We start from the raw sequence: 24266 nt of genomic DNA, 5'->3' as shown, positions 1-24266 counted from the left end.
TAAGTATTGTATATATGTGCTTTTATGGTTTTTAACCAAAATAAAGCTTATGAAATTAAATATAACATTTGACTCCCACCCCCCCTCACTCACTGACCCTGCCCCATTGCACACAATATCAAAGATCCCATACTTTTTAAATGCATTTTGACCACTGCCTTAATCACTGAGTCACTAAATACAATCTCTTATTTACCATTATTTTAGGCTTATCTGGAAACACTGTTTTCGTACTATGTTTACTTTTGAAAATGTTGTAACATTACATTCATCAAATAAAAATGTAAGCTAAGGCATTGATTTTACGTCTACTGCAGTCTAGTCTATTTCCTTACTGAAAATATGACTCATACGAACATTTTAGAAGGACGTAACTGAGACCTTCATATGGCAATATGTTCTTAATACACCTAACTCACCACTTAAAATGGCTGCAGACTTTGGCCAAAGAGCTGTACGTCCAGGCACTGACATAAAATGATTTACATGAAAGTAATCTTAAAGAGGTGCAGTGATTTTTTTCTCAGTACAGTGAGAAGATATACAGTATCCTGATCAGGGGTAATCGCTTTATAGAGTAGATTAACAGTAATTATATATGTTATGATTACAAACAAATAATTGTAATGCTTTAAGCATTGCGAATGGCGCTTGTGTTTTTGTACAGATAAGGAAAGGCAATGATACAGTGTTATACTTATAACATGAAATACGAGCACGGTCTCGTCCTTCTTTTATGTCTCCAGCTTCGGAGTCCTAAGGGTTCATTGTTCGTCGTATCTGTAGCCACGCCCAGAGGTCCCCTTCCGGTCTGTCCTGGGATGTGGCAGTGCTGACGTCATTTGAGTCGCGTTGGAAGTGGTGGTGTTGCAGCAACGGACAGGCAGACCGTGACGTGGCAGAGAGGTAGTGACTGAAGGAGCAGCTAACGGAAGCACACACAGACCAGTTGCAGAGGGAGCAGCGAGGAGTGTCGGAAGTACTCGGACAGCGCTGCCATGGGCCTCACAATCTCCTCCATCTTCTCCCGGCTCTTCGGCAAGCGACAGATGCGGATTCTCATGGGTGAGCTGTCAATAGATTACCCCTAACCTTCGGTGCTCTCCTTATAGATGGGGCATGCCCGGAGGCTGGTTCCTGACTACTTGCTGTTCTCTAAGTGGAGGTTCACTGTCAGACGGAGAGTATCTCCTCAGTGGTGCAGGGCTGTGTTCTGCCGGCATTCCCTCCATCTTCAGATGAACTCGTTTTAACTGTGTGGGGGTGTTCGAGGCCTCACGAACCTGTCCGTTGATTATACATGTACTGCTTGTGGAACCGGACATTTATTTTTCTCCGTGATCTAGCTTCATACAAACTACCCCCGACCCTAAATTATCTATAGCTCAATAATTTAAAGTAGTTCCTTTGCCTGTCTGCTACTAGCTTTCACTTGCCCACTAGGCACCACTCGTGTCGTGACATACCTGCCCTGCCCCGCACGCTGTTTTCCCTGGCTGTACCTGCTGTCATATTTCCTTACTTTTAGGGCCCTGGCAGGCCAACTTTCTTTGGATTTGATTTAACTCATCGGCTGAGATATGCCTCTGCCCCTCTCTCCCTCTAGGTTATACATTCATTTATTTGTCACTTTTTTGTAACTTTCTTGGACTCGTCGTACTTTATTCATTCACTCTTCTTTGGTCAGTGGCACAGATCTTGAAACATTTGCGGCTGTTCTCTGGTAGTTTTGGGAAGATTGTTTTAGTTATTTCTTACCAAAAGCACTAGTTAATCTCTTTCGGTGACGTTTAATTTCTGTAGAAGGTAACTTCAAAATGACTAATTTGCTAGATTTCGTAATATTTAAAGTATTTATCGACGTTTTGAGCCGCCATAATATTCTTAACTGATTAATTCCACAATTTCTCCGAACCCCCTTTCCTAATCCTACTGTTTAGCTTGAACCATAGAAAACTGTCTGTTCTACCTTATTTGTCACCGGAATTCAAGAAAATATATATTGCAGGCGTATTAACGTTTCTAAACAATAAAGCTGCTTCAAAAATTCTTGATGGATTTTTTTCACTTCCTCTAAAAAGAAGGTAGCTGAAGCTCAAGCTGCGCCTGAACTGCATGGACGCTGGTGCGTGTCCCTAGTCCCTCAGTATATCCTCTGTGCAGGGTGTAGGCTCCCTTAGTGTCTGTACCTACACTCGTTTGGTAGTGCCACAAGTCTTGACTCTCTCATCATTTGCCTTCTCATTGGTCATGAAACGCAGGACTGGCATAGCACACTACGGTACTGGCCCCTGCTGCATTTTGTACCACCGTAGTGGTTCTTCAGGCCCCCGCTCCATAGGGTGTCTTTCATACCATGGCACAGGTTGAGGTGTTTTTTATAACTGTGCAGGTTTCATTCAGTAGCTGTGCAGTGCCTGTCCCCATTTTCGTATGATTTTGTACTCTTAAGACTTGGTTCAGAGAGTTTGGTACTTTTGCCGATATTTTCTATTCCACAACAAATTAAAACCGTGTTCAAGTGAATATAGGAGCTGGTAATTCCCCACAAAAGTATAGCAGTTCCCTCTATCCACTCTTTACCTTAAATTGAACAAAACCTTTCTCAACACCCAGGTAAATTTATTCTGATGAGCTAGATTAAAATCTCGACTGGTCTCACATCACCATTACCATTTTCAAAGAGAGAGGGGCCAAGACTTGGAACCTTTAATCACACGCTTATTGGTAATTTGTTGGTCATTGTAGGCATCAGTCATGATTCTTAGTGTTTTGTCATTGCCACCATTTTGGGGTGAAATGTATCAGTTTTAGGTTACAGCCTACCACACAGCGCAGCTGTCTGGTTCGCTAAAGACATCTTGGGGACTTTAAGAAACTTGACCTAGAAATGCATTCCGCCCGTTGATTACCATTGGCTTTGTGGTTTGTTAGTCACATTTTCTGGCTTTCTATTTGTTGGCTTTATTTGGTTTAGGCTGTCCAGGTTCAGGTCATCCCTCACTCTGCCTAAACTGTATTTACTGTATTCTTCCACTAACTCACATTCTGTAAACAGACCTTTATATCTTGTTCTTATCTTGTCACAATTGCTGTACATTCAAAGGCTAAAGTCAAATGTCAGGCGCTGTCTTCCGGTGGATCTTGTTTACTTTTCTCTCTCTGACTTCAAAGTGAGGATTTTTGTGAAAATCTTGCTGGATACTGAGGGTAGAAAAGAGGTTTTTTTCTAGCACGCAACAACATTTAAATGAACTGTGTAAGTATTTCAGAATTGGGAACACAAATGAAACTCTTTTCTGTTATGTCTGAAGTGTGTTGGAAACAGATACTTTAATATAATCAAAACAAATCATTACACTAGGTTATGCAATTTCCAGCCTTGCTGTTTATGTAGTAAGGTAGTGATGTCTAGACTTTTCTGTGTTTGGGGTGGGTCAGTCCACCTGAAATAAAACTCGAAGAATACTCATCCGTACAAAGCGTACACCAACTTTACTTACTGAATGTTTTAGATATACATCTCATGCAATTTTTACTGTCACTTTAGGATAGTATTCCTTAAAGGTGTCTGATCGACAAACTACACATTCTTTGTATGTGGTCTTCTTTTTCACTATGGATATATTTACATATGTAACAGGTGTTATTTCTTTCAATAGGATCTAAAGTCTTACTTCTGTATCTCACTCCTGCCATTCGTAGGTAAGCTTGTTGAGAAACATGTAAATGCGGCGCTGTCTGATTTCTTGTAAAACAACCATTGTCTTCACCCCACGCAGATGGGTTTTAGTGCACAGCATAGCACGGGATCCGCTCTATTGGCAGTCTCAGAAGAATTAAAAAGCACTTTAGACCAAGGTCTGGTCCTAGATCTGAGCACAACATTTGATACCATGGATAACTGCATTCTGCAAAAAAGACTCGGGGAGATTGGTATCCAGTACAAAGCCTTGGATTGGTTGTTATCCTTCTTGAAGGACCGATCCTTCCAAGTCGTGGGATCTAGCTACTTTTCTGATAAAATGCCACTGATATGTGGGGTGCCGCAGGGCTCCTAGCTCAGTCCAACATTGTTCAATGTCTATATGCGTCCACTGGCAGACATTGTCCAGGAGTTTGGCATGTCCATGTTCTCGTACGCAGATGATACGCAGCTGGTAGTCTCATTTGATACTGGAACAAACCTTGATTCTGAACAACTGGTGCCATGTTTGGAAAGCAAAAGACACACAATTGATGGACGGAATGCAGAACAAATCAAAACATTCTCCCCCAGTCAAGAGATCTGGGTTAAATCCATCATTCTTTTGCTCACCATGCCACCCCAGTTTAGACCTGGCCATATGCAAATCAGTCTTGACCCTTGCCTCATGGGAACAGTCCAGCCCGAACTGCCAAGCCAGGTCCTCCCTGGACCGGAAACAAGCATCCTAGGACTGGTTTCGGGGTTTCACCCCTCTTCAGCCAGGATAGCTTGATTCCAGTGGCACAGTGAGCCCAGGACCCACGTCTGGGCATACCTGGCGCACTTAGGGCGAGAAAGCAAAAGACACACAATTGAGGCACGGAATGCAGAACAAATCAGAACACTCACCCCCAGTCAGGAAATCTGGTTGAATCCATCATTCTTTTGCTCACCATGCCACCGCAGTTTAGACCTGGCCATATGCAAATCAGTCTTGACCCTGTGCCTCATGGGAACAGAGACCAAAGTCTTAAACAACACAACACAATACCTCGTACAACCTTTATCCACCAGTGAGATGAAAATGAACAAAAAGAGAAATGTAATCAAACAGATAAAAACAATTAAAAATGCACATTTATTCACAGCCTCATTTAGTGTACAATGTACTTTATCTAATTATCATGCTCCCTATAAGCTTCAAACAGTGGTGTTAAAAACAATAATATTCATAAACATACAATAAATCTAAATTACATCAATTAAAAACAAACTACATTGATGTACACAATTGGGAACACATGAAGGAAAAAATGATTCCTATTTTCAAAGAAACACTACATCAGTACATCAGTAAGGTACAGATCAATTTGTGATTACTGAAATTATTGTTCCAGTTATTTCATTCAGTGCAATTGTCTCCTCAAACTTAATGTGGTTTCCTTTTCTAAAAGCATCGACGCGTTTCAGTGGGCAATCGATATACAGCCAACACCTTCTTCAGGAAAACAACATATATTCCCAATAGTTATTAAAATCTGAAAATCCGGGGCAGAAAGGCCTCCAAAAATGACTCTGAGCTATTATTTATACAACCAGTCTCCAGTGGAATCCACTAACATCACTGTATATGCACTTATTTTTGATACTCGGCCGCCACAGATCTGGCAAAAGAGTTCCCTCTTGAAGAAAATCAGGTCTCAGGAGTGTTTAGAGCTTGAAACTACGCGGTCAGTTAAAATCCCATGTTGAAATAAATACAGTCCAAACCGGTTTCACCCCTCTCCAGCCATGAGGCACAGGGTCAAGACTGATTTGCATATGGCCATGTCTGAACTGGGGTGGCGTAGTGGGCAAAAGAACGATGGATTTAACCCAGATCTCTTGACTGGGGGAGAATGTCTGCATTGTCAGCATTCCGTCCATCATTTGTTTGTTGTAACGCTTTTCGCCCTAAGTGGCATGGGTATTCCCAGACGTGGGACCCGTGCTCACTACGCCACTGGAATCAAGCTATCCTGGCTGATGACGGCTGATAGCCAGAAACCGGTCCTAGGATGCTTGATTCCGGTCCAGGGAAGACATGGCTTGGCAGTTCGGGCTGGACTGTTCCCATGAGGCACAGGGTCAAGACTGATTTGCATATGGCCATGTCTGAACTGGGGTGGCGTAGTGGGCAAAAGAACGATGGATTTAACCCAGATCTCTTGACTGGGGGAGAATGTCTGCATTGTCAGCATTCCGTCCATCATTTGTTTGTTGTAACGCTTTTCGCCCTAAGTGGCATGGGTATTCCCAGACGTGGGACCCGTGCTCACTACGCCACTGGAATCAAGCTATCCTGGCTGATGACGGCTGATAGCCAGAAACCGGTCCTAGGATGCTTGATTCCGGTCCAGGGAAGACATGGCTTGGCAGTTCGGGCTGGACTGTTCCCATGAGGCACAGGGTCAAGACTGATTTGCATATGGCCATGTCTGAACTGGGGTGGCGTAGTGGGCAAAAGAACGATGGATTTAACCCAGATCTCTTGACTGGGGGAGAATGTCTGCATTGTCAGCATTCCGTCCATCATTTGTTTGTTGTAACGCTTTTCGCCCTAAGTGGCATGGGTATTCCCAGACGTGGGACCCGTGCTCACTACGCCACTGGAATCAAGCTATCCTGGCTGATGACGGCTGATAGCCAGAAACCGGTCCTAGGATGCTTGATTCCGGTCCAGGGAAGACATGGCTTGGCAGTTCGGGCTGGACTGTTCCCATGAGGCACAGGGTCAAGACTGATTTGCATATGGCCATGTCTGAACTGGGGTGGCGTAGTGGGCAAAAGAACGATGGATTTAACCCAGATCTCTTGACTGGGGGAGAATGTCTGCATTGTCAGCATTCCGTCCATCATTTGTTTGTTGTAACGCTTGATTCCAGTGGCACAGTGAGCCCAGGACCCACGTCTGGGCATACCTGGCGCACTTAGGGCGAGAAAGCAAAAGACACACAATTGATGGACGGAATGCACAACAAATCAAAACATTCACCCCCAGTCGAGAGATCTGGGTTAAATCCATCATTCTTTTGCTCACCATGCTACCCCAGTTTAGACCTGGCCATATGCAAATCACTCTTGACCCTTGAAAAGGGCATGCGTTCTCATTTCTGCGGCGCTTTTGGAGCAGTGCCTAACTCCGCTTTGGGCTTCAAAGCGAGGGGATTACGTCCCGCATGCAGCAATTAATATGGTTGTAACTCAGACCGTCAGCACCTGACTGCTATGCAGGCTGGACAGTAGCCTGGTGGGGGTCCGGCCCCCTTTTAGAGCGGGAGGTTTATAAAAAAAATAATATCTGGAAGAATAAACGGACTATTTGTGAAAGGGAATTTCTTACGAGTTACTAAACACTTTGTCAATTTTGATAGGAAGAAGAAAAAAAAGCACTGAAAGACCAGCACGGCCGCGAAAGTTAGCTGAGAGCAGGTTTGGCAGGAGAGGAGGCAGCAGGGAGAGAGGAGGGGGCCTGCGCCTGTTTCCCTTGCGGGAGCAAGCAGGAACCATATGTTAATTACAAACACATGGTTTCAAAGCTCGCTTCCGCAAGGGAATCGCCCAACGTGCACGCGTTGCATTCAAAGCAATGCGTGCACGTTTTTGCCTGAAAAACGGAATCGATTGCTAAAGGTCTTTTTCCTAAGCAGCGCATGTGCGCTGCATAGGCGAGACCTAAAAAAAGAAGCTCCCACATGATACCACTTTTTTTTTTTTTTTTTTTTTCCTGGTAGAGTGCCCTAGTGCTACATATGAACAGTAGTCCCCATTACCCCCTTTTTAAGTGAAAATCATAACTGTGATGCGGTGTGCCACTTAGAACCCTGGACAACTGCGCTTACTTAACTAATGATAGCTCGATTTGTATGGCAGAAGCGATCGCCTCTGCCATTTGTTAAAAACAGGGACCCCATCTTGCCCCCCCCTCCCCCGTCATCTCTCTGAGGCTAAATTAAGGTGCCTCCTCTGCTTCAATTTCCCCCTCCCTTAAGTCATTGCTCCATGGCTGAAAGCAACACTGGTATCGCATCTGTTCTTTGGGCCCTAATGCAAGCCAATGAGGGTGGTAAAACTGCCATGATTTGGTTTACTTGGCTCCTCATGCCATGGGGCCCTGGTGCCACTCTACTTGCAGCACCAATAATACTTTCTGCCCTCGAGTGTTGAAAAAAACCCAGCAAGGTTGACCCAGGCTCGAATGAAAGCAAGGACCATGGGTCCCTCCCCACAGCACCTTTATCGTAGTAAGGAAGACATACTTGTGGAACAGCAGTCATTTACACACTTGACTCAGTACCTGTTACACTAATGATTCTGATGGCTCTTTTAAAATAAATAAAGACCCTATATGCCACACCCATCTTAAGGGGCACCTCGCTAAGGAAGTTGTCGCCACATAGTGCCCCCTCTTCTGGGCCATATCTTTGACAATACCCATGGATCTTGTTCCTTTTGTGTTTTTCCTCTGCCATTACTAATTAATAATGACTTACATATTCACAGTGCTTTCTGTCACAGGCTGGGATTTCATAGCATTATAAATACATGTCAGTATTCCACACTGAGCCAACGAGCATACAATTTTGTGCCGGTATGGAGACACGGAGACAGACACAAACACGCGCGCACACACACACCCCCCCCCCCCCCCCCCCACAGAGATCACATTAACTAACTGAGATGTCACATTTGGCACAATAAGATTATTTATTTTTTGGGGTAGTTTTATATAGCGCAAATTTTGCCTGAGATATCGCAGCACTTCACATGAGCCCCAATTACATTACACAAGGTCACATTAATTTGTGGGCAGGCGGATTCAGTGATTTGCCCAGAATAACAGGATGTTTAACTTGTATTTATCTTTTTTTCCGTTGTCCGGGGGTTACTTTTTTGCCTTCGTAACTGCATATAAAATAACAAAATCCTTACAGAATAGTTTGTTCTTCTTAGCCACCTCTATGACCCTGCCACCACACTCAATGACCCTAGCCCCCATAGCACGGTTTCTACACTTTGTCTGTTTGTAAAAGAAAATGGCCTGGAAATGCGCCAAATAAAGAAGGTACACTTCCAGGCGATCTTCAATTACACGTCTTTGCTGAGGCAGTTGCGCCCCCCTGAGAATGCAGTCACGGACTCCCAGGGGGCGCGCGCCACAGTTTGAAGACCTCTGTAGATGAATCTTTGCCAAAATTGGCAACCATCTCTCACCTGGTTCTTTCCTACAAATATGATTCAGATTGGTCACATAGGTCAACAGTTATGGTGAGTGGGATGCATTGACACTTTAAATCCCCAAGTACATTTTTTGTTCTGTCTTCAGCAACGACAACTGCATAGATTTGCACCAAACTTGACATAAAGATGGAACTACATGTATCGTTTTGGTTTGGTGTAGGTCTAGACACTAATTTTCAAGATATTTGAAAAAAAAAAAAAGAATGTTGATTCAGCAAAATGGAGTACATCTGTACTTTAAGAACAGATCGGATTTGCAGAAGAATTGGCTGCCATTTCTATTTTTTTGCCTTCATTGCAGGACTTACAAACCCAAAGATGCACAAACCTGGGCTATTATGGCATCATGGCGACAACCATAACAACTTTTTCAGCAGTTTTTGGTTTTTACATCTTAAACATGATGCGCCTCAAAATAAGTTTATACATAAAAGTCTACTCACCCGTGCCCGTTTCATTATGCACCTACTGCATATCTTTTTTAATTGCTAAGGACCTTTTACTTAAAACATTTTCTGAGATACCTTTTTACACTTCTGACCTACAATATATAAGAACAAATGTTACTCCACGTGCACAGTGTTAATTCGGATTTCCTTCTGATAAGTTAGCTGTTGTGATGCCTGTACAACGTTTAGGTGACTTGTGTGGCAAATGCTAAAATGTGTGGTTCTTAAAGGGGAGGCCAACAGCTGTCTGTTTGAAGGGATATTACATACAACGGCGGCAAAAGATTGAGCAATAAACGGTCAACATTGCCAGTGCAGAAGTAGTTTCCTCATTTTTATGTAGTTTGCATTTGAAGATGGTGTGCAGCTCTGTCTTGTGTTTCGATAAACGTGTTCTTCACATTTTGAATAAGATTCAGTATATATTGCAGGATCTAGGATATAAAGTATGTTTTTTTGGGGTAAAATATTTGTATTGGGTATTTCTTTGCAAACAGCACATGCAACCAAACAAGTCGTTCTCATACATGAGAGAAAACACAATGTTATAATCTAGAATACAAACAATATCACACGCAGTGTTTGCCAAATCTGTTAGAGGGAGGGACGAGGGGAAAATTAGTTATGGAGACGATATAGTGTATGTTTTTGGAAAATTGACATTAAGAATGTAAAGGAAGGCTGCCCTCGGTGAACATCGATGGGCACTCTAAAGCATTCTGTGCTATACTAAGTGTTAAATAACAGAGTTTACACTTTAGTAAACAAGTTGCATTGTTTTCCTTTCCTTTCTATTTCCTTGGATTACTGTACTGGTGAGTGGAATGAAGTCATCTAAATAAAGCACCGGAAAAAAGAAATCGGGAATACTCTGTTTGGAATTAAAAGTCGCTAACCACCTACAACAATACTTTGTGCACAAAAAATGCCCTCCCTCTATGATTGATTGACTGATTAATTGTACTATTCTGTTACTGGTTTAAATGACACTGTTATTGTATCAAAACAAGACTATAAAAACAGTACATAGTATTGAAGAATAAAGAGAATCTAAGTCAGGAAATTAAGTTTACAAGGTAAGAACATATCAATCCAAAAAATAATTTCTTTAAAATCGTGAAGTGGCTAATATTTAAAATTATTGCTGACTGTCAGCAAGAAAAAGGCCGGTAACATTTTAGCTGACATGTTCCAGTTTTTCACTTAATGGCCTGAAAATAACCGAATCTGTGTTTTTTGATTTTTGGGTTTTCTAGAAGTGTAGGTGTATGAGCCAGGTTGTATTGTGTTTGTTCTTGGGAAATAAAGGAATTCTGTCTACTTGAGTTGAGCTTTATTTAGGTGCTGGACATCTAGTTCTGAATGATGTGCACCTTGTGTTAGAGGCTTTGTATGTCTGAAACCGAGAAGACTTTCAAGTAAGAGTTGTGCATCATCAGTGTTGGATGTCTGAAGCAGAGAGGACTTTTTAGTAGAATTGTGCATCTTCAGCATAATGGTGAATCTTCATATTGTTATCTGTGAGTAGATCACCAAGCTGATCCATGTAAAGCTTGAAAATAGGAGACACTGTGGGAGACCGTGGAGAATCCACAGGTGATGGGAATCTTGTGTGAGCTGGAGGTGCTTACGTGAACAAACTGGTGTCAGTAGGAAAGGTAGGAGGAGAACCAGTGAAGGCTGTTGCCTATGAATCGCATCAAGACTTCCTGGTGCATATGAGGTGAAATGATCAACTGTGTCAAAGTCAGCTGAGAGGCCCAGCAGTATAAAGAGGCAGGGTTATCTTCATCTGTGGTCAGTAGGACATCATCATAGATGTGCAAGGGTGCAGTCTGTGCTGCAGCTTGATTTGAAGTCAGTCTGGTAGCCATGCACAAGGTAGTTAGCATTGATGTGGGCATGGTGTTGAACAAAGACTGCGTTTTCAATGGTCTTACAGATGACTGGTAGGTCAGTGATAGGCCAGTAGTTGGAGAGGTCATTGGGGTGTAGTTTAGGTTTCTTTCGGAGGAGGAGGATCTTCCCTGTCTTGACTGCTTCGGGCACGATGCCTTGCATGAGAGAGGCATTGACAGTGATTAGTAGGGGCCATAGAGTATCCCCTGAGAACTTTGATGAAGGACCATGCTAGGTCATCCTCATCATAATAAGAAGTGGATTTGGGGGAGTTAAGTATGTCCGTGAGATCTAGAAGAGATGGGGCTATAAAGGCTGGTCAGAAGGGTGATCGCGTCGGATATGGAGTTGATAGGTTGAGAGAAGTTCAAGCATTAGAACAAAGGATCTGAAGGTTTAGCCTTCTCTTTTGTTTTGGCTTTTGTTTGTTGGTAGGAGGCTAAGCAAGGAAATGGGGATAGCAAAGTGGTCAGTCCAGTCCAGGGGTAAGGATGGTTTGCATTGAATTGTTGGTGATGTTGTGAGGACAAGGTCATGGATGTGGCCTTTAGAGTGTGTTGGCTGTTTGACATGCTGTATCATGTTGAGTGGATCTATGGTTGGATCTATGAGGTTGAAGAGGGAGTCTCTTGTTTTTTATGAGCCTGTATTGTCTGGTAGGTTGAAGTCACCTAAGAGGGCAATGTGGGCATGTCAGTTGGACAAGGCAGTGGTGAGATCTGAGAATTCATCATAAAGGCCTGTAGATGAGATGGAAGGTGGCATACTGAGTTACTGAGTGTGTGGAATGGCATGCCAGCATGGAACAACAGGCATTTTATGTATTTGGGTATTAGATTGTTTTATGGAATTAGTTGGTGGCTTGTGGGTTGGTGAAGGAGGGGGTATACCTCTATTTTGTAGGTAGGGCCAAATACACTCTGTGGGCTCATGCGTGATATATAACAGGTTCTTGCGGTGTAGTACTATTGTTGAAGAAATCAGTCTGTTTTGTATTGGACACGTTGGGAATGGGCATACAAGTGTGGTAAACTGTTATCTCTAGACCATGGTAAGAAGATATTAGCAATTTCAGTATTTCTGCATCTCTTTATTAAAACATGCGATAACCGAAAGGCTGTGGCTGTAAATACGAATGGTTATCCCGATCATGGGTAATGAGTTGAATGTATTGGATGAATAGGAAAAATAGGTTGTCTCCAAAAGGAAGGAAGGAGGGTTCTCTTTCAAGACTTCTACTTCATTTCAGCTTCAGGTCTAGTGGAATGGTTATCACACCAGTAGTGGACACATAAAAGAGCTTGCAATTAGTCTTCTCATTCTGAAGCTCGCGCTTCATGTTTCAGAGCTTTTTCCTTAGCCTTGTTTGATAGCCTGTTTAGATGTGGAGAGAAAGGGAGAGGGTGTACTTGAGAAATGGAATTTCCAACATTTCTCCCCTTCTTATGGTGATGGGATTAGTGCCATGCAGGTACAGGGGGGATGGAGGTTTTGCTGTAGGGAATTGCAGGAACAGTAGATGGTAGATTACAGGTCTGATATGCCAGAAATGACTAGAAAGAAAATAAGAGCACTGTACAGTAGAGTGTAATTATTTAGAAATCATATTAATCTGTCCTAAGGGGGTGAGGTGTATCTAAGGAGATGGGAAATAAGGTCCAGAACTCAGAGTTTGTAGGACCTAATTGTTCTGGAAAAGGCTTATATAACAGAGCCAACTTGGGTGCCTGAAGGAATCGGTAGCAGGAAATAGTACTGAAGTCTGGAAGCAAATTGTGTTAAACACATTTGGGTTCTCAGATATGATTGTATATTGTAGGTATAAGGGAGGCCAAATTTATTTCCTGGTTTAGCAAGAGAGTAGAAGAATAGATGGCTACTTGCAAATGGAAATACAGCCGAAAGTCGCAAGTGATTCTGCTGTAGCCCAAACCTTTACTGACACCCAATTTGGTTGCAAGAAATGGAACAATCTTCCTAGACTGGATGTGGGGATAGGACTATATTGGAGGAAGAGGTGTCTAAAGATGACATTAGGATAGCCATATATCAGCTAAATGCTGATCTATGGATTGATTCACCAGGAACCCTGGTGTACAATTTAAAAGACTCACTAAATAGCTGGCTAGGTATGTGCTTTAAGATGTATCCGGTGGAACAGGCTGAGGAACACTTGCCAACTGATCAGCAACTGCCAGATAGGTCAAACCCATCAAGATGTAAACAGATAATTATGTATATCTCCAATTGGGTAATGGAGACATTCGTAGTGCTGCAGCACCATGTGCCCTGATTTGGTGTGGTCTACACTGAGAATGCAATAAGCAGGATTCAGAATTAACTGGACAAAAAGAAAAGTTATGCAACTGTGATGGAAACGCTGAGTTTGCATTGAATTTTAAAAAGACTTTAAATATTTGGGAATAATGATTACAAAAGTTAGGAATAGTATCTACGATCATAACCTAAGCAGGTTACTGATTTGCTTCATTGAAGAGGCACCTGCTCTCCTTTTGGGACTACACTATTTAAGATGATCACACTCCTGAAATTACTTGGTTGGGGAAGGTATGCCCAAAAGCTCCTTCAGTGCTCTTAGCAGAGGCATTTATGAAGTTGGAATTTTACTGCCTTACATTTGCAGATATGTTTGAGTTGCTCATTTGCATTTTCTCCCCTGGTGGAACCCTTACTAAACTGAAAATAAGTGGTTGGCCATGGCTGCATCTACTATGCTGTTGAATTACGGAGTCTATAGCTACACTTGTTTAGATCTGGTGACAAGCCACACCTATGATGGGCTGGCAGAGTAGAATTACACAAGAGACTTTCCCTTTGAGTAGACACAGGTTTTAGAGGTTGAAGTGATTGGATTAATTGGTCTGAGATGTGGCGGTATGGGAACCAGCAGGTATGAAACCATTTGATCATCTGCTCATGAAGTATAATATGAGTGTGCTACACATGTCGGCCATAGGATGGTCCCCATTTCCCCTCCCTCCTAACCCCCCCCCCCGGCTCCAACGTTTTGCCTTCTTCCTCCACTTTTTTTGAACTCATTATGCTGGTATTGGGACGTTGCCCACTTCATCACTGCTAATCAGTGCCAAAGGGCCTGCAGCACTGGTTGTGTCAACCACTTCAGTTGCCCTTTCAACGTGACTCAGGCTTGCCATTGCAGAGCCTGGATGTGTAGTTTTAACCTGCCATTTCGACCAGGCAAAATTAAACCTTTTGCCAGGCCCAAACCCTTCTTTTTAATACATTGGTTGTCCCTAGGGTAGGTCCCGGACAACCCAGAGAGCAGGGCGCAATGTATTGAAAAAGCAGGACATATACTTTTACGTTTTACGTGTCCTGGTAGTGAAAAACTCTTAAATTTGTTTTTCACTACTGCAAGGTGTAGCTCTCCAATAGGATAACATTGGGATTACCTTATTACTTTTCATAAGCGTAATTTCCAAATAGGAAGATATGAGTTGTTCAAGTTTGGTGTCTCTGGAATCCTAATTTAAAATCCCAATTTATGGTGAAGTTGGATTTTACATTACGATTCTGAAAATGCCACTTTTAGTAAGTTGGCATTTTCTTACCTTAGCCATTTGGTGCCTGTCTGGCCACACGACTGGGTGTAGTTGGCCTTTGTGTATTCCTCCAAGGCAACCATACACAATGGGAGCTAAGGTGTGACGGAATGAGCCATCACTGGCAGGATGGGAGGGAGGAGCTGGGCCTCTCCTCACTTACATCTGAATAGTTCTGTAGTTAGTCTGGAGCCAGGGAAGGCAGGGCATCTGTGCACTTCAAAAGCATCCCTCTAGAGGCTTCTCCCCACTTCAAAGGCACAATTGTGTATGAAAGAAAGGTCTTGGACACCACCACTTCAGTACACCTGTGGATACCCTGTGCTGCTGAAGGATTACCACTCCACTGGACTCCTGCTTTGCTGATCTCTGCCGTCTTGCCTGGGTGAGAAAGACCGGACCTGCATCTCTTTAACTCAGAATCCAGAGTGACACCAAAGGCTAGTTGGCTGGTCTCCTGATCTGAAGCCTTAGGGACATAACATGCTTCCAAACATCTTGCACCAGGTCTCTGTGATTTGTGAGCCTACCCGGCCAAGTGGTGCCACCCCGGTCTTGGACCCTTGGAAATGGGCCTGAGGTGCTTGCTAGTGGAACAGACATATTGTCTTAAAGCGACGCAGCCCGAGCAGAACTGACGTATATCCCAAGCTGAGCGGTTCATCCCTGAGCAGAACCGACGCTGCTGTGTGGATTGGACCTGTCGCAAACACCTGCATTGCTCTCCGCAATTCTCTGAACTGATGCATCGGCCTGGTGGTGTGACACATCCACAGCGCAGGGCCTTTCATCTCTCCTCTACTGTGGGCTCGACGATGACACCAGACTCCGCCTCACAGACGCATCAGCAGCTGTGCACCGGACTTCGCATCGCAAGCCCCATCGATGAGATCCTCGACGGCGACTCAACTGGACCTTGCACCGCAGATTCACCGCTTCCCAGACCCGACTGCTGAGCGGCACAGCTTCGACTCTGATCCAAACAACACTCTGCAACCAGGATATATGGTACTCTTTTCGGCGGGCATACCTTGGTCCCTGTAACCAGCCCGGGCTCCATCTCGGTCAGCCTGAACTTGCGCTTTGTGCTTTTTTGGCTCTATTTTCACGAAAAACTTTATAATTCAATGCCTCCAGTTCTACTAAGTGATTTTTTTTTGTCGTTTTGGTCTTGTTTTATTTATTAAAAACTACTGTAAGTTTCTACATCTGTTGTGGGCGCCTTTTGTGGTGTTTTCACTGTTTTACTGTTTGAAGTGTTGCACAAGTACTTTACATATTGCCTCTAAGTTGAGCCTGACTGCTCTCTGCAAAGCTACCAAGGGGGTGAGCACAGGTTAATTTGGGGTTTGCTTGTGCCTTATCCTGACCAGGATTGTGGTTGCTGGTTGACCATGGCTTACACCCCTGTCAACCACAAACGCGATTTCTTACAGAGAGCTATTAAATTCTTTATCTTCTTGCAGCTCCAGCACGCCTTACTGAATTCCACTAATATGAGTGCGGTCTTTCCATAATGCTCGCTCTTGGAAGATGTGATTTTGTTATAACTGTTGACCAAGACAGGACTTTTTCAGATGTGCAAGACATAAATATTTCTTTTGACACCCTAGCCATCTTGACCATGACCTTAAACCAGGGTGTGGGCCCACTAGAAAATTCTGATTTGAACGAGATCCAGGTGTATCCAAATACAGGGGTGATATGGGCTGGTTTGAACTTGGGCCAGCTTTAGATCTTACGGTTTATTACACCAAAGACTAGACTTTTATTATTCAGGGCTTCCACAGGTGTGTCTGTGGGGATAGGTCAGGAAGGTACTTTATGCCACAACCTATTGCAGTGTCCCAAAACTCATGATTCTTGGTAAAATTTAGGAGCTGTTGCCTGTGGTGTGGGGGATTATCGGACATTCCAACCAAAATAGTACATCTGGCAATAGAAAGTCTTCTAAGGTCATTGCAGCATATTTACCAGTCTGAGTCTTGTGGTCACCTGCAGGGACGTTGAACAGATATGGAGCAGCCTAGTGACCACTATAGTGGAAGCATGGTGCTTTGAAATTGACTGGTGCATGGCCCCTAAGTGTTTGAACGGACTCGGAGGGTAGTGAGGCCATCTTACCTCCTTCCACTCCATTTTTTTGTGTTTTTCTACCTTGTCTCTTTTCGCTACGTACCTTTTTTTTTTTTTTTTTTTTTTTTCTTCTTTTCTCTTCATTTTATGTCTGTAGTGACCACTTAAGGTGTCTGCCAGGCTATTGTAGTAAACATAACTGTATTTGCAACAATATCAAGTGTTTATGTTCATTTGACTTTATTGTAACTTAGTTTAACCCAACTGCTATTTAATGTCTCATTTCATACTATGTTATTTAATGTGCGAACACCTTGCATCTGGAACCTTTTTAAGAATTGCACCGCCATTTAATATTGGACGCAGGAGAAGGAACCTGATGTGTGGTGATTATCACCACACATTTGGAAATTGGCCAATATCCTTGGGTTTTTGTTATTCTCTTTTAAAATTTGCTTTTCATGACATTGTGGAGCAAATTTTCTTTTAACGTCTGGACGAACTACAACAGCTTGCTGTTCATTTGAAATGGAACTATAAAAATATATTTTTGATCTTAAGATTAAAAAAAGTATAAGCGGCTGTGAGAGTTAGTTCCTAAAGCATAGTCTCTGTAATTGTATTAATAAGTCACAAAACCGTTTCATCCTCAGTGGCTTTTGTACATCTGCAAAGTTCTGTTTTCTAAATTAAAATATTATAGTATATGCAGCACAGAGACTATTTGTTATATTTTTCCCAGAGCAAAGTACCATTATGGACTGCCATCTGTTGTGACTGTTAGTTAAGCGCTGTGCCAGAATCTAAATTGCGTAATCAGAGTAGTACACAGTATTTGTCTGGGTTATTAACCAGATATCCTCTCTTGCAGCACCCAAGATCTGCCAGGTGCATGTAACTTAACCAAGAAAAATATTGGTTTACACCACATGTCAGAAATTAACCTTCTTAGTCCAGGCATCAATGCCGTGAAAGTTCTTGTCTTTGTGTTTTTTTCTTACCCTTGCAAACTAGCCTACAGGCCTGTTTTTGATCTTGGCGGACAGGCTACTATCTCACAACGGTGATGGATATCCCGTCTTCTGAAATAATAAATCCCATCGCTTATAATGGGATTTATATTTTGCGGATGTGATATTGTCACTGCTGTGCCTGAGTAACCCGTCCGTCAAGATCTAAATCAGGCCTTAAGTTCTGAATTAACTAGGTCGCCATATGACTCTTGCTATATTGACTATTGTTCCCCAAGCGTTGGTGCAACAATTCTAGAATTTGTGCGCACTTCAAAGTATTTTTATCAGTCCTGTAAAAGGTACATTATTTTAAAATACAATTTCCTTTTATTCTGTAGTTGGCTTGGATGCTGCTGGCAAGACGACCATTCTGTACAAGCTGAAGTTGGGTGAAATTGTAACAACAATTCCAACTATTGGTAAGTATATATAAAACAGTTTTATCACCTAATCTCACTAAAAGGATGTTGAATCCGAGTTTAGGATCACATACCTGTTTTTTTCCCCTCCTTTTCCATGAATGATTATAATCCGATCCCATTGGGTGAATGGGAAATGGAATTGTTTAAGGTTTATCTGTTTCTAAAATTCTATAGGTGATTGTTACTGTTTCTTGTAATGTGTTCTCTTCCTTGAAACATTTGCTCGGAAGTCTGTTCCTGCCACTTTTAATCATTCAATACTTGTCAGCTAATTATGATGTTCGTGCTGTGATCTGAACCGATTTCCTCATCAGTATTAGATTGTCTGATTTAGCGCCTAATTCTGCATCTTCAATTACTAGTTCATAGGGCTAAAATTTATATTTTTATGTGTGAACAACACAGTGATGAAACAACATATTACTATAGGAGGAACACTTTCATAAACCATGTTTCACCAAACACATGACAACTGATAGAACCTTTTTGATTGCATGATAAGGCAAAACCCTCAACCCTCTACTAAGTCTCTGTGCAGACTGTTGCATTAGGATCACAAGAAAATGAGCCTTAGTGGAGGAAGTGACAGACTTCATCACTTCTTTGATTCTTTTTTGCATCTTTAACCTCTTGGCACACATATTGCTACCAGTACTTTAAAAGGGGGCGGGGGGGGGGGGAGTATTTTCTCATCTTATGATTGGCTCTTTATATACATCTTCTACCTTCCATTGTAATGCACGAGGGGCTATTTTAGTAAATGCTGGCTGAGCGGTGAGATCTAAAAATTCTGTTCTTCTCCAATCCTATTTTATTTCTTTAAAAACAATCACGGTGCTTCTGCTGTTAGGCGTTTACAGCCAAACAACATCATTTCTTCAAAGCACCAGCCCCCCTTCTTTACCCTCGTTGTAACTTTGCATGCTGGTAAAATATCCTTATAGATTTCGAGGACCAAATTACAATGCTTGCAACCGCTTTTCTCCCTCTCTGTGCCCAGCCAATCACCCTTGATCATCAGTATGGGTAAATAGCCCACGCAGGTCTGCATAAATGTAAATGTATCATCTGCTGCTCCTAGGGGATATTTAAGTAATGACATACATGCTGTCATTTCACTATTTATATGAATTACTATTTACTTTCTAAATTGTCATACAGCCACGTTAAAAAATATTCAGTAATTAAAAACAAAAACTGTAATGTAATAATTCTGAGTGGTCTGAATGCAAGCTCCAGTAGCATAACCGTGAGAGCCACTTGCAGTTGTAACACATGCTTTGGCCCATATTTGCGAAGGGGAAGAGCTTGCAGAGGCGTCCCTCCCTAGAGTTTCAGCTGCTGAGGGACCCCTTAGTTGAGAAAGCGATACAACTAATATTAAATAAATAAATAAATAAAAAAGTGGCCAACAACTCCTGGGACTGCTGAGAGCAGCATGGGAGGATGATTTTGGCCCACTTGATGATGAAGACCGGGTAGTGGCTCTACAAGGCCCGAGAGAGATGGCAATACGCTCCCTCTTCAGGCTGATTCAGCTAAAGATTTTACATAGAATGTGCTACTCTAGATCATTATTACATCGGTTGGGGCACGCTGATAATACTTTGTGTCAACTGGGTAGTGGGATTGAGGGGACTTCTGTCGCCTACTGCAGGAATGTCGTGCTGGCTTGACATTGGGAGGATTATGGCTGAGGTGATGGGGGTAGAGGTTCCAGTTGAGGTGAAATGGTTCTTGCTACTAATTCCTGGCGACGAGGCATGGCCCGATTATAATAGACTGTGGCTGGCTGCGGTGGTAGCAGCAAAGTGAAACATAGCGAAGAGCTGGGGAGCATCCTCTTCACCGAGGATGGCAGATTGGAAAACTGATTTAGATTGGTTTGGGCAAGCTGAACGTACAATGTATCTGAGCAGGGGGTGCCCACGGAAATGGGAAAAGATCTGGGGGAAAAGGCAGACCTACCAAGGTTTATAGGGAGGGACATGTAGGAATAAGAGAGTGCTACCACACTGATAATTACTCCGTAACGATTGTCGCACTGATTATTTTACCTATGACGTATGGATTGAAGATGTCGTTGATGTTTTCTTTTCTGAGCATTATGAAATAAAAAGTTAAAAAAAAAAACAGTGAGAACCACCTAACTCAAGGTACATTTTCTAAAGTTTACTTTCTATCCAGGTGAGTTCTATTGCTGGGATTTTTATTTAATTTAATAAAACAGTATTAATCATGACCTGAGACATTTAAATCACTGGCCGCCACTAAACAGTTTTAGAATTGCTACTGCTGAAGACGTCTTTGAGTGAAGGTGAAGTTGAAGTAGCTGCTTCAAAATTAAAGGTACCTTTTTGTTGTTTTTCCAATCTTATATTTAGAAAGTGACTACATTGGCATTTTTCTTTTCAGGTTTCAATGTTGAAACAGTAGAATACAAAAACATCTGTTTCACCGTATGGGATGTTGGTGGACAAGATAAAATTAGACCCCTTTGGAGGCATTACTTTCAAAATACACAGGTATGTGAGTATATTATAGAGTTCTGCACATGAAAAGTGTGATCACAAACATTGGGATAAAAATTTCATTTGTTCTTTGACAGTCAGTGTGGCTTTTTTTGCAGCCCCTTCTCTTCTGTGTTCATATTTGTATTTATTTGATATTGTGTAGACACATTCTATACAAGCTTCAAGGCGCTGCTAAGTGGAAAAAACAAACCGAATACAATGTTGATAATTAAAATGTAAAAAAATAACACTTTCTGGAAGATGCTAATAACACATTTCAAACCAGAATAAACGAGACTTCAGTTACTTAGTCAAATTGTGTGTTTTAACAAATATTGGTTTTGTTTCAAACTCTGGAAACCCAGTGGGATCGTACATTTGCACAGGTAGATGAGTATAGCACCTGAAACACTCGGAGTTCCCACATTTTACCATGACACTAGTTTGGCAGCTTTGGGTCTGCTGCAGAGAGAAGTGCTCTTTATGCTGATGAGTCAAATCAAGTAATTTTTAGACTGGTCATAAATGGGTTGGGAAAATACCCTGAAGTTACCATGGGTCTTTTATAACGGGTGACCACAATGTTTTGTGGGGTCATATTTAAAAAACAAAAAAACAAATATGGGTCGTTGGCACTATGTTACAAGTTGAAGCTTGTGGTTGAATGCCAGGATGTGTTTAAATACACCACCAAACAATATAGGCATATTGAAAGCACTGCAACTTGTATCAGAGCCATACTTAAAGGCCCAATGTTGGATAGATTGTCTAGAGCACAGTGCCAGGATCCCCCACTGAATATGCAGCCTCATTCCTCTCTGAAGAATCAGCCTGGGCAAAAGAGCCCATCACAGGCCAGGCTATACATGACTTTATTTTTTGTCCATATACCTTCATTTAATGAGCCTAGAGAGTCTTCAAGCAGTCCTACTATGCCCTCTGTATCCTCTTCATCGTTAAGAAATCTCAGACCGTGGGCAGCAAATATGTTGACAAGGGAGGGCCACATAAGCGTTATAACCAGAAGAACCAAGGAAAGTACCACTGTGCTTGGGTCTCTGGGTGCTCGTTTTTCGTTAGTGCTTTGTGTCCCTTCTCGCAAGGACATCTTTTTTTCTGTGAAGCTGTTCAGAGCTCATTCCAACCTGAAGGGCTCCTGGAAGCCTCATGACATAGCGTGTACTTGAGCCTCAAACATGCATCCATCTAGAGCATAGAACTTTAACTCCGGAATTGATGTGCTCTCCCAGTTCTTTCACTTACTCAATTGGATGCCTTTTGTATTTCACTAACCCGATCATCTTTCTCCACATTTCTATGCTCAATAAGCTGTCTTTGTTGATTGAAAGAAAGGGCCCACAATATTTTCGGGTAAAAACAAAATTGCTTGTGGCAGAGAAGCGAGTCTATGAAAGCAGGGGGTGCCTAAAATAAGGCAGCACCGGCTTCACTATAGGTAAATGCTGTTACCATTCTTGTGTACGATGGTGGTGCACACTAATCCTGAGAAGCTAGAATACCAGTGGGGTTCTCCTATGAGTTTGAGCATTTGTTCCCGCATGTTGGATGAAATGTGTACTTCTTAAAGATTTCAAACTGCTGTTCCTGTAAAGGGGACTATATATTTTTATGTTTTTGAAAACCAATAAACTGTTTAAAAATAATGATAATAATTTGATTGTAAAAGTGTGTTTTTCTGCCTTCCAGGGTCTCATATTTGTTGTAGACAGCAATGACCGAGAGCGAATACAGGAAGCAGCAGAAGAGTTACAGAAAATGGTAATTATTTTTTATATATCACTATGCCGTTCATATGTACAATACGGAGGTCGTCCAGTCTCACGCAATGCAGCAATACATATTCCTCACCATGTCCATTAGTAACATAAAATGAACTAGGTGGTTGTTATGCCCTCGCATAATGCTGCAACATATAAGCCACACAATGCTTAACGTTGGCTCCGTATGGCACTATGCCGTCTATATGTATAATACGGAGGTTGCCCAGCTCCACGCAATGCAGCAATACATATGCCACACTATGTCTTATAGTAACAAATTAAATTTTTAGGCAGCGTATATGAGCAATGGTTATGATTATCAATAACGTATGTTTTTCACTGCATCTCACCATGTGCCTAAACTACTTGTGCAGTGGATAAAGTGTATTCACGCTTACAAACATTGGTTTTCTTGTAGACTAAGAAATGGCCGCCGTAGTAACTTTTACTATTTGTCAATTTCGAGTCCGTCATTTATTTCAACATCTATGTAATGCCGCCTCACTTTGTGGTATACTGTCGAAACGCGTAACCTACACGAATAAACCATGGTTTACCTTCTGAGTGAGTCCTTCTCAGAAGAAGACGCCTGTGTGGAGAATGAATATATATATATATATATATATATATATATATATATATATATATATATCCACTGACAGCTCACAGCCTCCTTTCCTCCTGTAAACACGAGCCGCACGAATCCAGTTCAATTTCAAAGCTTTATTTTCACGGGCAAAAAAAGACGCGTTTCGAGCACACAAGCTCTTGGTCACATGACCATAAATTCCGGGTTCAGTGCATTTAAAGACATGCCAAACATGGAAAAAAGACTCATTAATTCATATGATCTCAGACAACGAGAGTAAAAGAAGAAACCAAAGGTACAAAATAATATTTTGTCAAATTACTGCGTAATGATGTCGGGTAAATTAAACATAGTTTTAAAGAATTCAAAAACATACAGTCACTGTTAGGTGAACCACTGTGGTATACATAAATCTATGAGAATCATATTGAATAAGTATCATTAATTCAGCTGAAATTGTATATGTACATTATCAAACTTGTAGTAAGTATTTTCATATGGATAAGAAGACATAGGAAAAGGTATAAATTCCTTTGCTCTCAAGTCCCACAAACAATCAAGGTATAGTACCTTATTCATAAGGAAAAAAGAGACTAAATTACTGTATTCACTCGATACTCACATATTCCCTCCTCTGTGTTCCCACCAGGCCTATAAAGATCAAGGTGCATTTATAAAAAATGAAAAAATTAATGAAAACGATAGACATAAAGATGACCCTTAAGGAGATGGTGCTAAAGTAAAGCCACCAGTTACTCCGTGCTCGTATCAGTTAACGGTAACGATAGTGTCTGTAAGCTTCCAGGTCCCATCTAGATGCAAAAGACAGAAGGGGAATAAATATTAATATCAGTAGTACAGTGAAACATCAAACTTGCATTCCATAAGTCATATAAAAATGTGAAGGGACTCCTACCTACAATGTGTCCGTCTCATATCCGAAATGGAAAATAATAACAAAGGCCTAAAAGA

At 41.9% G+C, this 24266-nt stretch overlaps 1 protein-coding gene across 1 annotated transcript in view; it reads left to right on the top strand.

Moving 5' to 3' along the window:
- The first annotated feature begins 797 nt into the window (after positions 1-797).
- The window catches only part of ARF4 (ARF GTPase 4), a 45235-nt gene continuing 21766 nt past the window's right edge, over positions 798-24266 (top strand). The window contains exons 1-4 of the mRNA XM_085624671.1: positions 798-1065; positions 18328-18408; positions 20827-20936; positions 22632-22703. Coding sequence (XP_085480797.1) covers positions 999-1065; positions 18328-18408; positions 20827-20936; positions 22632-22703 — 330 coding nt within the window. The 5' untranslated portion in view covers positions 798-998. The remainder of the gene's footprint in view (positions 1066-18327; positions 18409-20826; positions 20937-22631; positions 22704-24266) is intronic.

Source organism: Triturus cristatus, chromosome 9, assembly GCF_964204655.1.
Source record: "Triturus cristatus chromosome 9, aTriCri1.1, whole genome shotgun sequence".
NCBI classification, from domain to species: Eukaryota; Metazoa; Chordata; class Amphibia; order Caudata; family Salamandridae; genus Triturus; species Triturus cristatus.
The sequence above is the reverse complement of the archived record's forward strand: the minus strand, read 5'-3'. Positions and strand labels throughout refer to the sequence as shown.